Genomic DNA, 12,727 nt, shown 5'->3' on the forward strand with positions numbered 1-12,727 from the left:
TATATATATATATATATATATATATATATATATATATATATATATATATTAGATTTTTTTAGATAATTTTTTCTAGCATTTCGTTTATTATTCATAACACAATTTTTAATTTTTATATAATCTCATACGCGTGAACAAATTCCTGGTGTTATGACGATATTAAATACGTAGTACTTGGTATATATTTATTTCAATATTTAAAATAGGATGGCGGTTAATATAATTGCATAAAAGAGAAGGCTTGGGGCGAGGTTTTCGTATCCCACGTCATCACGTCTCCAACGAAAGTGAAGCCTTGGGGCGAGGTTTTCGGTGGGTTCCAAACACCAATAACCCTAAAACTCTTACAGTCTTACCTATAAATACATACTCACATCCTAAAGGTTTTCACAATCACAATCACAATCACAATCACAATCACAATACAATTTTCCTTACATCGTTATCCTTGAAAAGAGAATAGAGAAGATGCAGATATTCGTGAAAACTCTTACCGGCAAAACTGTCACTCTCGAGGTCGAAAGTAGCGACACCATCAACAATCTTAAGGCCAAGATTCAAGACAAGGAAGGTAAATTTTAAGGCACAATATATATGATTTAATTTGTTCTTTACATTCTTCTTTTTTAATAGAACAATACTTGGTATAATATATATCTTGATTTTATCTTGTAATTAATTCTGATGATCGAGGTAGTTTGAATTAATTCTGATGATCGAGGTAGTTTGAATTTTATTGTAATTTAAAATACTAAGTTAAAGTTGTATTGGCTTTTTGAAGGTATTCCACCGGACCAGCAACGACTGATCTTTGCCGGAAAGCAATTGGAGGATGACCGTACTGTTGCTGATTACAACATCCAGAAAGGTTAGTTTGTTTCTATGCTAGTTATTAAATTTTGTGTAAGGTTAATTAGTTTGTTTTGGTTGTTAGTAATGGATTGATTTTTGGTTTGTAACTTTGTACTGTTGGCTGTTGCTGGCATATCATGTGTAGAATCAACTATTCATCTGGTGTTGAGGCTCAGGGGAGGTGGAGGAGGATCTGGAAAACAACCTTACGCACCCTATATGGCGGATTTGGCTCGTAAAACTAATCAAAACAAGCTCATTTGCCGCAAGTAAGATTATTTTATTTTAGACGTTTAGAGGAGAGAATTGAATTGTAGACGTTTTATATTGTTGTCTAAGCAACAGTCGTATCTGTACTCTGTAGTGCTTACATTAATTGTGATGTGAATTATATATGTGATTGACAGGTAGTGCTTACATTAATTGTGATGTGAATTATGTGATTGACAGGTGCTATGCTCGCCTACCTTTGAGGGCTACAAATTGCCGCAAGAAGAAATGTGGACACTCCAATCAGTTAAGGCGCAAGGCTGTTATTTTTACTAATGGTGGTAGCAGGGGATAGAATCATACAAGCGCGCGTACAACTATATATCTATCTCATCATTTCATTACTACTCAATTAAAGTATCATTTTCTTTATTTTGCCAAGGATTTATTGTCAACTCATGACTCTCAAAACCGAATTTTTACTCACATTATTATTCCCATTTTATAATATTCCATCATTTTCTATTCATAATATTTATTGCTCTTTACAAAATAAATCTACACCCGGTATATGAAATAATGAATACTCCGTATATGGGAAAGAAATCAGACTACTGAATTACCTAACTACCTAACTATAATCTTACTATGAAAACTATTATCATAGTTTAGTTTTGTGCCCATAATATGTTGGATAACTCACGGTGAAAATATGATAATGTATTATTTTCAACACATAGAAATTGCTATATGGGCAATAAATGCATATGATTAAGGAATTAATTTTGAATTACTTATAAAGGATAAAAAAAAAACTGAATCGCATTGAGTTTTGAAGTATTCTAAAGGGCTTACAAAACCTATAGCTAGTCATCAAAGATCTACATCACAATTCAAAACCTAAAATACTCCTAATTATTACTTTACTAGATTAGATCCCGTTCTTTTTTCACATAATATTTAACTGAATATCTCCCAAACTATTGCATAGTTATAACATTTTTAACATACTCGTTTAAATTTATTCATCTAATATGCATTTTTAAAATGCTAATATGGTAATTTGACCAAAATATTGAGTGATAAATTTTCCGTTATTAATATAGCGATTTGACTAAAATATTACCAATTTAGAATAATTATGACACGTGTCATCATGATATCTATTTTAGTACTTCCTCCATTTTTTTATAATTGCACTGTTTTCCTTTTTCGGAAGTTGCATATTAATTGCACCATTTCCTTTTTTGGTAAGTTTATCCACATAAAATGACATTTATATCCTTATCATCATTTGTTAAATCACATTTGTACTTAGATCACATGGGTATATTTGTCATTTATCACCTATTAACCCCCATTCTTAAATCTTGTGCCCAACCCAAATGGTGCAATAATAAAAAAATGGAGGAAGTATATAGTAATAGATAATAATAATAATACAATACTCCGTACTTCGTATAAACTATGAAAAAAGAGAGTAAAAGTTGTTGGTGTTTAGTACTGTATGAGAGATTAATGGTTTAAACTTATTATTACGTTTTGTTGATATCGTCGAAGATCCTCTAGTAGCCTACAAATCTCACATCTAACACAATCTATAGAAGAAGTTACAGCCAAGGCAGTGTATACCACCATAACCTCAATCTTCTTTTTCTCTCATCTCTCATCTCAAGCTTCCATTGTAAAGTTCAAAAATTTAGCGCCGGTGGAATTCCCAACAAACCATACGTTCTCTTTCAGTGTCGAGAGGATCTAAGCCTTGTCGTGGACATTTACATTTACATTGTACGGTACTCCTGAAGTCCCGATCAACATAGTCTATTGCGATTCTATCTTTTTATGTTATTGATTATCTTTTACGTTGTTTACACTAGATTGTAATTTTATCATTTATAAATAGTTTATCATCTTGATTTGCTTAGTATTAATCCAATTTTATCTCATTGTTTAAAATAAAATGAATATTTGATTATGTGACTAGATAATTTCACGTGGACGCTTTTAAATGCTCTTGAAAAAACTCCCTTTATATATTAGATTAGATTGTTAAGAATAAATTGTCCATAGTCCCAAACTCAGTAGCCACAACACAAGGTTTTGCATAAGCATTTACCATACAAGCATTAAGCACAAAGTAAACAATGAGCGATCTTATATAGAGAATTTCAAAACTTGACTGTTTTATGTATGACTATAGTGTACTTATAATCAGAAAAAAAAATGGAGGGAATGCGTGAGAAAAATTGAGTAGATATTCTATTCAACACGAATAGTCGTCACCTGAGTAGGAAATAGGGATTGAAACTGTCCCAAATCTGGATATCTTTCAGCAAGTTAGAGATCAAATGGTTGTCCGAAGCTCCAACCATTTCTTCGTGTAGTCTAACAACTAGGATATACAAGTTACAGATCAAAGGGTTGGTAAGAAATGGTCTGATGGACTTCTCCAGTTCAACAACATCTGCGAGAAGACACATACCATCTTCACCTGCTGCACGTAAAATGCACTTTGAAAGGACATAGAAGCCAAGGAGATTTCCGTATAAAGGTAGAAACGCATCCTTGTGATTTCCCACACCACCGATCCAATTAGCTCCTTCGATCTTCCTTATATGTTCGCAAGCAAGCGTCAACTGACTGAAGAAGTGGCCTCTCCATGACCCCAAAAAAGTGAGTAATTTGGGTCCCTGAGTTTCAGAGAGCTTGAGATTCTCCAAACTAGAACAGCAAATTTGACAAATAAGCAACTTCTCTTCATGATAATTATCGATTTCCTTGTCAAAAACCCGTCGAACAAGATCACCATCGGGCACAACATAGCTCGCAGCATCTGATATCCATCTCAAAAGATAATCAATATACCTGTCCCAGTGGCCAAAGTTCAACGATAGGAGCTCAAAGCAAAGTTCAATCACTCTTTCCACCTGAGAAGGAACCACAACTGTAAGAGAACGTCCCCGAAACTGTTGAGGGAAACATTTTTGTACCTCCAATGCAAGCTCCTTTCTGATGAAAACATCCTCATCTTCTAGCAACTTGATGCATGTGAACCAGATATCCAATATAAGATAGCCCAACATGTTAGCAGAATTCAGTAACTCAAACTCCTGTTCACAGTTTTCAGAAGGAATGCTGCCATTGGTGACAAGCGAACTGATAAATTCAGCTTGTTCCAACAATCCAGATGCCACCAGTGATTCTGCAGCAGCCTTGCGCAAGTTTACTTGCTGAGATGCATCACTGTACTGCTTGATAACGCAGACAAAATGTTTGATCCATCCGCATAAATGGGAGCATCTGTCCAACTCTTCAGATTTTCCATTGTGGACATTGGGAAGAATTCTCTTAAGAGAACTTACAAAGCGCTTTACACACAATCCAAAGCAGCATATAAGTGTTTCCAGAGTTTTTGTATGTCTCACAGACTCATGTATGGAAACCAATTTATTCCAAAAGTGCACAACTGAGTCGAAATCCATCTCTCCAATACATACATTGTCTCCTGGACATTTATCACTTGATCTTTGAAACTGCAACAGGTTCCAAGCAAAGATAATCCTCAGAATATAGTAGCGACATTTATGATTAGTTTCCAAGGACAAGAGACTAATCAAAGTTGTTTGTAGATTAGCCTTTGCCCAGTGAGCTATTGCCGCAACCTCACTGCTATTTTGATCCTCACCCACATCTTTTGCAGTAGTCTTAACAAACTGGAGAAGCCACTTTAATGTTGCAAGACGTACTTCATATGAAGCATCTGACATATAACAGGTTAGTTTTCCCTCAACACCAAAACCATTAACAGGAGATTTTTCCGTCAGCGTATTAACAGGAGAAGACTGTTTCGGCAGTGAGATTCCTTCAACAGTATCTTCTTCATATAGATACACAGAGTGAAAATAAGATATTGCAGCTTGTTTGCGAAGTTCTACAGCAGTTGGATCATGGAATGATAACTCAGATTCTTCAGTCAAGCACTCTAAGGAAAGTTTTGAAAGAAAGCTACAAATGACATCATAAATTTTGCTTGCCTGGCGTGTTCCAGCAATACTGAGCATATGATCAAGTACCTTCAAGAAAGATGAATTGAGAATGGGACATGGACACGATGTGGGACTTCCAATCCATGAACAGTTATTAAGTTTCTTGATTAAGTCACTGAGAAGCATATATTTCAGTGAAAAGTCAGCAAGGTTTCTACAATTGGCATCTAAAAGGGCACTTAACTGTAAGAGTATCCCATGAATGGCGTTAAACTGAGCAGAAGAGTGTGTATGACAGCTTTGTGTATTATCTGTTTGATTGACGGAATCTGGCAACCCAGAGGCAATATCAAGCAAGACCATATGCAATTTCTCATTAGAAACCAGACCTGTCAGTGCTCTTGATGCAAGGACACGAATACGCAAATTTCTTTGTGTTGAGCACCTTTGTATAAATGGCATGAATAGGAAAGGATCTAAGCAGTCTCCTGCTTCACTTGCAATGGGTGAAGGCTTAAGCCTTGATAACAGGATCAACACAGGGCATAAACTTGGGTGCACATTACTAGCCATGTTAGAATTTGATTGTCCACCTTTCAAAAACTTAGTGGCGATTTTCAGTTCATTAAATACAAATGAATGCAATGACGGATACCTGAAAGAAAGAAGCAGCAGTCAGGAAAACACAGATGGACAAACCAACCCAGAGATCCAAAAAGACATCAAATACTACTATACAAACTTGCATAAAAATCTGGTAAAGAAACTAAATTTTACCTGTGAAAAAATTCCAGACTAGTAAGAGCACGCCTTGCTGAATCTCGTTTATGTACATTAAGAAACCCAACCATTCGGCGGACCAACGCTGTGTATGCAAGGACTGCACTATTACGAATTTCCCAATGTGGAGAAGAGAAAGAACGTATGGAGATTATCATGGCTTCCGCAGCGAAACCAGAAGTATCTGTTGCTAAATTGGCATCGTTGAAAGCTGCTTTGAGAACGTTAAAAGCATGCACAGTTGGAATAACACCTTCCACACGAACCTTTGCAGATCGTAAGTTTGCATTGATTTCATTTGTCTCCAGTGAGTCATGTTCTGCATCTGATATTACAATTGTTTCGTTCTGCAACTTGTCAACTATAGGTTCAGCTAAACCTAGCAAAGACCCACCAGCCAGTTCAATCAACCAGCGGAGTGCCCGTGGTAGCAGCTTTTTTGGTGCACCTTGTGGCTCCGAGAGAAAAAATGCACTAAATGCAGCAGGTATACCTGCACTTCTTCTTAGCAAGTCATCTACTGTTTGTCCCTTGGCTGCAGTTCTTTCCATAAGCTGATCCATCCATGATTCTGTCAGCTGACAAAGCCTACAGAAGCAGACATCGCTCAGAAGTAGATTCACCATGCACATAGTTATCAAACGCATAAGCTACTATTTTAACATTTTTGTAAAATATTGCATGATGTGAAAGCATTTTTTAAAAAGACTTGGTTGAACAAGTCCAATAACCTTTATACGGCAACAATAACCGTCAAAATTACTTCTGCTGAGGCAGCCTAAGGATTCCGGATGTACAACACCTCATTCCTACTAGTCAAAGGCTATTTTGAATAATAATGCTAAAACCTGAAACAAGAGTTGGGGAAATGTCGAGATGGAAGACGCTCTTTTTACTATCAAAGGTGGTTCATTTGCTTTAGAAAGATGTGAAGCAGTCAAGCAGCAATAGTTCAACCTAGACATTGAGGTCAAACTTCAGCATGGAAACAATTAACCTTACATGGAACAGAAAATGAGGCTTTTTCTTGACTACTACCGAACTTCAGAGGACAAGGGCAGGGATAAAGGAGAAAATGATAGAGAGATTAAGAGAAAGTGATCAAAGCATCAGTAATTAGAGAAGTATATGTCTTGATCAACTTCATTCTAGTTTATGCATCTAGCATAATCGGTTACTAATCTCTAACCCAGAATCGAGTGGAACAAGGGTTGCCATTTTGACAACAAATGCAGTGATGGTCCTCTACACAGAAAGACAAAACTTAATAATATTTTTCATAATCAATAAAATAAATGCTACATCACCACTTCAAGGGTAAACATGTGCCCCAAACAGATGTAGTTGTTACAAATACTATGTTTTGCATCGTCTCATCTTTGTCTACACCAATGGTGTGCACACTCAGTCACAGAGACTGTTTTCTCTATAATGGTCCCAATGCCCTAAGCAACACTAAAAAGGATATTAATCTTGACTTGGAGACAACCAGGCAGAGCACACTAATACAGGGTATGAGGGTACCACAATTTTAAAACTCAGACAACACTGCGTAAACAATATGCATTAAAATTTAGAAGTCAGCAAAGCAACAGACCTTGGATCATCAGAGCACAGCAAACGGTTGCAAAGAGCAGAAAACCCGGCTCTCGTTTTATCGATAGCACCATTATGTTTCATTTTAAGGAGGACTTCCAAAAAGTGGTTCCCAATGACCTCAAGTTGGCTCACATCAAGGACTACATCAGACGTGGGCAACAAATGATCCATTGCAACTTCAACCGATCCTTCACCAATGGATGTGGCAATTGGCAAGGGAATTTTTCTAATAATGGTTCCAAGAAGAAGACTGACCTGGAAAAAAATAGATTTAAGAAGGATCGGTTTGTTAGAAATATACACATGATGATGGCTTGTGAGCGCGCGTGAATGTGCGCGCGCGTGTGTGTGAAACGGTTGATGGTGTTTAGTATTGGGGCTAATAGGAGGGAAACAATAATAACCTCCCTCCTACTGAGGACCTTGAATAAATTTCAAATCTTTATCACGTTAACCCCTTAAAATTCAGATAAGTAATGATCACGAAGAAATTTATTCATTAGCGTGTTTATCCCATCCCACTAAAAATACATATCTTCTTATAGATAAAAAAGAACATACCTCTTTCATAGCAAGCCAACATCCAACCATAACAATCTGCTCTGTTGGTCTGATATCTTCCTTCTCCTTCAGATCTTTTGCTTCACATTCCACAGAGGATGATGGCATAACTATCTCACCCGGATTCTCCATAAGAAAACTGTCATCTTCGATATCATCCATATCTTGTGGCAGATGCCAAGCGTCAGCAGAAACCACCCCAAGTGCCAGGGATGTTATCCGCATCACCAACTCCAGGAGCTTCCCCAATGCACTTCTCATCTCAGGAATGCTACAAAAGGCCACATCAGAGTTCCAATCTAATTCCTCAAAAGTATATCTTAAAGCAAGCAAGACACCATGAGCAAAGCTATTCTTGCAGGCTTCCAATAGATCCTTCTCTCCTTCCTCCGCAGTAGCGTGCAGCCAATCTATAAGTGAGTTAATATATAGAACAATTGGGAATTTGGGTTCTGAATTTTGATATTCCTCAGATGGAAGTCCAGCCTCCGACTTCTGGCAAGTAACGTTTACTGAAGCTCCAACGATCCAACCTAGATCCAGAACGTACTTACGGAATAAGAGCCTTAAAGCCAAAGCCCCAGCATCACTTTCTCTGACACGTGGACTGCAAACCAACTTTTTCGCCCATAATATAACTTCTTGCACCTTGTGTTCACTTGAGATTCCAGGAAGGGGTGTGGGAAATTTTAGTAGTATGCGGAAAGAACTCTCTCTCAGTCTATCCCAACTATCAATTATCGAGCCAACTAATAACATTGTTGAATCAGGTGTAGTAAGTCCTTCACCAAAAAGATAAAGGTTTTCAGTAGATAGAAAACCACCATTTCCTTTTAATGGAGGTACTATGGACCAAACATTAACCATTATCATAATTAGCTCCATTGCCATGATTTTTCTCTCATAAGGAGCTGAAGGATAGCATGAGAAAAATAGAAAGCAACTCAACCATTTCATAAACTTGTATAGGTTATCTGCTCGGCTAACAATAATCTCATCACCACTTTTATGTAGAGTAGGTGTATCATTTTCTCTCCAGTCAGATGGTTGCCAGGTCCCTTGTTTGATTTGTCTCTCCAAAGCAGTACGAACCCGAGAAAAGAACTTTCTAAACAAACTGGCCCACTTCATCTGGAAAGCTGTTGCGCAACATCTCATGTTCAAAGGCACTGATACTCTCATCAGATTGAGTTCTAAGGCAGAAGGAAGACTGGCTGTCTTAGGGCTCAAGAAAAGTGTTTCGGCCGCATCTACCCGAAGCGACTCATCTACATGAGTCAATGCCAGTGCAAGCCACTCAGCTGGAATTTTAACCGGAATCCCCTTCATATGGATTAAAGCGTGTTCTTCCTCGATCGTGCACCCTTTTGCTGGAGTTGCAGGATCATGACTTGACTCAATATCCCCTTCGAACAGTGCAAGTGAACGAGATACTTTAAGCAAAGAGATCAAAACAGCCACTTTCTGCTCAATACCAAATGAAATGCCCAAACAGCTCAGCTCAGCGTATACCAAGCTAGTTTCAACTCCAACACCAATTGAAAGGAAGGAAAGCATATGAAATATACTATCAACATCAACTTCCAGTAAACTTGGCAAAGCATAGGTGTTCAAATTTGAGCGCAACTTAGAGACACCAGAAGCAAGTCCATATAGAAATGGATGCAAACAATGACCACGGTATATCTCATACCCTTTTTCCACACCATTGCTTCCCCAGCACTCATCACGCAAACACTCAAGGAAACATCTCAAAAATGTTGTGGCTGCAGAGCAGACATCATCATCGATGTATGCTTGTACCACTTCAAATAACAGATTGGGGCTCATGCCAAGGAGAGTTTTGGCTCCCAGCCTCTTAGTGAGAGAAGCTAAAGGAACATACCTACCCTTACAACGCGCACCAAGACACAGAAGATCAGCTGCAATCTTCTCTAGGAATGTATTAAAATTTACACAACCATCACCCCTATAGATAGTGGCTTTAATGTCTAAGAAAAGATCAAATATAAGATGAACTTGTTTCACAGTTTGGCTTAAAGGGTCTTCAAGGTTATTCCATATGATCCTGAGTACACGGGCTCCTAGCTCCTCTGAGATTGGTTCAAACTCAGTATTCACACCAACAAGATCAGCCATAATAGATGTTTTGATCTGTTGCAAACAGATTTGCATCACCGTCAAAGCATGAAAATTAAAATGGCTATCACTTGGATTCTCACAGTACTGGCAAAGCTCAGGCAATATACAATCATACAATATACTCTGTAAACACCTATTACCATTTTCACCAGCACCATCAAACTCGGATCCCTCTGTTTCTACAACAAAATGATAATTGAGCACCGTTCTTGAAATTGCAGTAAGGACCCCTCTTATGAAGCAAAGTCTACTTAACGGAGAAAATTTCCGGAGTTCAAAACACAAATCTCCATCATAAGGAATTTTACTGAAAGCGTTCTTATACTCACTATCTGAATGACTTACCAAACTACATGTTTTTCGTTCAAACACACCTTCCAGAATAAGATACCCTAGCTCCTGAGGACTAAGCAACACTTGAAGTGCAGCACAGAAACTCACACCACCTGCAACAAAACAGTCCCTCGAGAACGCAGATGATTTAAGTATACCTACAATGACCCCAACAATCATTTCTGAAAGACTAGAATCATTAGAGACCAGTCCGGTATGAGAGTTAACCGAATTAGCGATTCTTGAAGGAAACCGCTGAAGCAAATAATACAAGCAAGACAAAGCCTCTTGGCATTGTTCCATCACAAGGGGTGAAGGCCGTGCTGACCCATTCGTCTCTGCAACCACATTATTCAATCCAGCAACAACATCTAAAGCCACCAACACACAACACTCATCTACAACATCCACCAAATACCCCAACTTCGGGGTGCTCATCATCGACAACGCCACCCTCGACACACAAAACCGCTTCCCTTTCCCACACAATACACCGTAGTCCTCACAAAGCTCTCGAAAACACCCACCAATCAAACCCCAAAACTTCCGATTCTTCGAAAGAACAGATAACATAGTCCTATGCAAAGGCAGTGAATTCTCAAAAAACAGAAGTGCCAAGAACAACTTCGACGCTACCAAAACTAAGTTTTCATCAACAGCGCTTAATAGAAAATCATTGAACGCAACAGCCACATTCTTCACATGATTAACTTGGGTATAAATGGAATTAAGGGAAGCAAGATGTGCTAATTCAGTGACAAATTTTTGACACGATTCATCAGATTGCAATTGTGTTATGGAATCACTGTAAGATTGTGGAAAATTGACAGCACTGTATGCATAACGATGGCGATGTTGCAAAGCTCGCCATTTTGCTGACATTTTGTAATGGAGAAATGGGTATTTTGTAGGGTTTGCAATACTGCAACTAAATCAAAGAGAGAGAGAAAGTGAGATTGACTTAGCTGTTGAAGCTTCGGAGCTGACTCGGCCGCCTACGCCGCCTTTCTCTGCTAACTAGTGTGCCGGGAGAGTGAGGAGTACCGGCCAAAACCCTAGAAAAAAGCAACGTTAAAACTTAAAACCCCAAGTGGTGGTACGGAAGTCCGTACTCCGGTCCTGTAGTTCGGTGACAATTTTATTTCTTTTTGGTGAAAAAGGAGGGGCAAAGGAGGTTTTCTGAATCTATACTAGGTATACCATTAAAATGGTATACTAAGGTCAAAATAGTAACTTCAGTCGGTATATTAAGGGCTAAATGGTAAGTTCAAGTAAAAAATTGAGTTTGGTCCACGAAAAGTAACATTTATCTTTGACTTGTGAGTACCAAACTATGTTGTTTGGAACCAAATAAAACTGAAACCACGTTACCAAACTATGTTGTTTGGTATCGCATGAGAAAATACAACTACTTTTCTTGTATCAAATTATGTGGTTTGGTACTAAATAAAAATGCAGAATATTAGTATACCATTTCAATGGTATACCCAGTATAGATTAAGACTTCCTCGGGGCAAAGCCTCACAACAAAGCAGAAAATTACTTAGATAGAACCAACAAAAATAAACGAAAAGAAGAGCAGCTACTCAACACTAAGGAAATACCAATTGCATGTTGGTTCAGTGGTGATTGGGGCTGAACTTGGTAGGGAGAACTCGTGTTCGATCCCCCGCAACAACAATTGGGAGGGGACTGGAACCTATTCACCCAGAACTCGCCCCGAATCCGGATTAGCCCTAAGGGTGAACCGGGTGCTAACACCAAAAAAAAACACTAAGGAAATAAAATAAATCCAGTAGCAAGGAATAGGGGTGAGCACAACGAAATACCCGGTAAACAATGTTTGAACTGGATCCGAAATCGGTCATATCGGTTTCTAAATTTCTGGAACCGGTCTTGGAATCGGTCAAACCGGATCCTAAATTTTCAGAACCGGTCCAAGACCCGATGGGAACTGGTTCCAAGATCGGGTACCCGGTTCTTTTCCTAATTTATTTTTTTAAGTATTACTTCCTCCATTTCTATATAGTTGCAACATACACTTTTTCACATACTTTAAGAAAAAGAAATCAAACTTCTTTATTTTAATGGTATAAATGGAAAGTTCCATTATTTTATTTGGTGGGTGAAAAATTGTGAGTTAGTAAAGAGAATAAAGTGAGGGTATAGATGTCATTGCACACAAATAGTTTACCATTTATAGTGTGTTGCAAATATTGTGATGTTTCCGTTTTAGGGAAGTGTTGCAAGTAAAAAGAAATGGA

At 38.0% G+C, this 12,727-nt stretch overlaps 2 protein-coding genes across 2 annotated transcripts; one reads left to right on the forward strand and one right to left on the reverse strand.

Annotated features, from left to right (window-relative positions):
• Nucleotides 1-258: 258 nt before the first annotated feature.
• LOC110776975 (ubiquitin) lies at nucleotides 259-1,594 on the forward strand. The gene is made up of 4 exons (XM_021981543.2): nucleotides 259-571; nucleotides 782-868; nucleotides 998-1,121; nucleotides 1,303-1,594. Exons 1-4 carry the CDS (start codon nucleotides 469-471, stop codon nucleotides 1,415-1,417), a joined length of 429 nt encoding a protein of 142 aa, XP_021837235.1. The 5' UTR covers nucleotides 259-468; the 3' UTR covers nucleotides 1,418-1,594.
• Nucleotides 1,595-3,188: 1,594 nt separating this feature from the next.
• On the reverse strand, nucleotides 3,189-11,614 carry LOC110776973 (uncharacterized). Its single transcript, XM_021981542.2, has 4 exons — nucleotides 7,989-11,614; nucleotides 7,426-7,682; nucleotides 5,826-6,416; nucleotides 3,189-5,703 (listed from the first exon to the last, which is right to left on the reverse strand). The coding sequence occupies exons 1-4, from the start codon at nucleotides 11,343-11,345 to the stop codon at nucleotides 3,342-3,344; spliced, it is 6,567 nt and encodes a 2,188-aa protein (XP_021837234.2). The 5' UTR covers nucleotides 11,346-11,614; the 3' UTR covers nucleotides 3,189-3,341.
• Between the last annotated feature and the right edge of the window lie 1,113 nt (nucleotides 11,615-12,727).

The sequence above is a fragment of the Spinacia oleracea genome, chromosome 1 (genome assembly GCF_020520425.1).
Source record: "Spinacia oleracea cultivar Varoflay chromosome 1, BTI_SOV_V1, whole genome shotgun sequence".
Taxonomy (NCBI): domain Eukaryota; kingdom Viridiplantae; phylum Streptophyta; class Magnoliopsida; order Caryophyllales; family Amaranthaceae; genus Spinacia; species Spinacia oleracea.

Excerpts from the sequence above, each read along its gene's own strand:
- LOC110776975 (XM_021981543.2), top strand. The coding sequence starts at position 469 with ATGCAGATATTCGTGAAAACTCTTACCGGCAAAACTGTCACTCTCGAG. Across the intron at positions 869-997 it reads TGATTACAACATCCAGAAAG|AATCAACTATTCATCTGGTG; the intron begins GTTAGTTTGTTT and ends TATCATGTGTAG. Across the intron at positions 1,122-1,302 it reads AACAAGCTCATTTGCCGCAA|GTGCTATGCTCGCCTACCTT; the intron begins GTAAGATTATTT and ends TGTGATTGACAG.
- LOC110776973 (XM_021981542.2), bottom strand. The coding sequence starts at position 11,345 with ATGTCAGCAAAATGGCGAGCTTTGCAACATCGCCATCGTTATGCATAC. Across the intron at positions 7,683-7,988 it reads GTTGGCTTGCTATGAAAGAG|GTCAGTCTTCTTCTTGGAAC; the intron begins GTATGTTCTTTT and ends ATTTTTTTCCAG. Across the intron at positions 6,417-7,425 it reads CTGTGCTCTGATGATCCAAG|GCTTTGTCAGCTGACAGAAT; the intron begins GTCTGTTGCTTT and ends CTGCTTCTGTAG.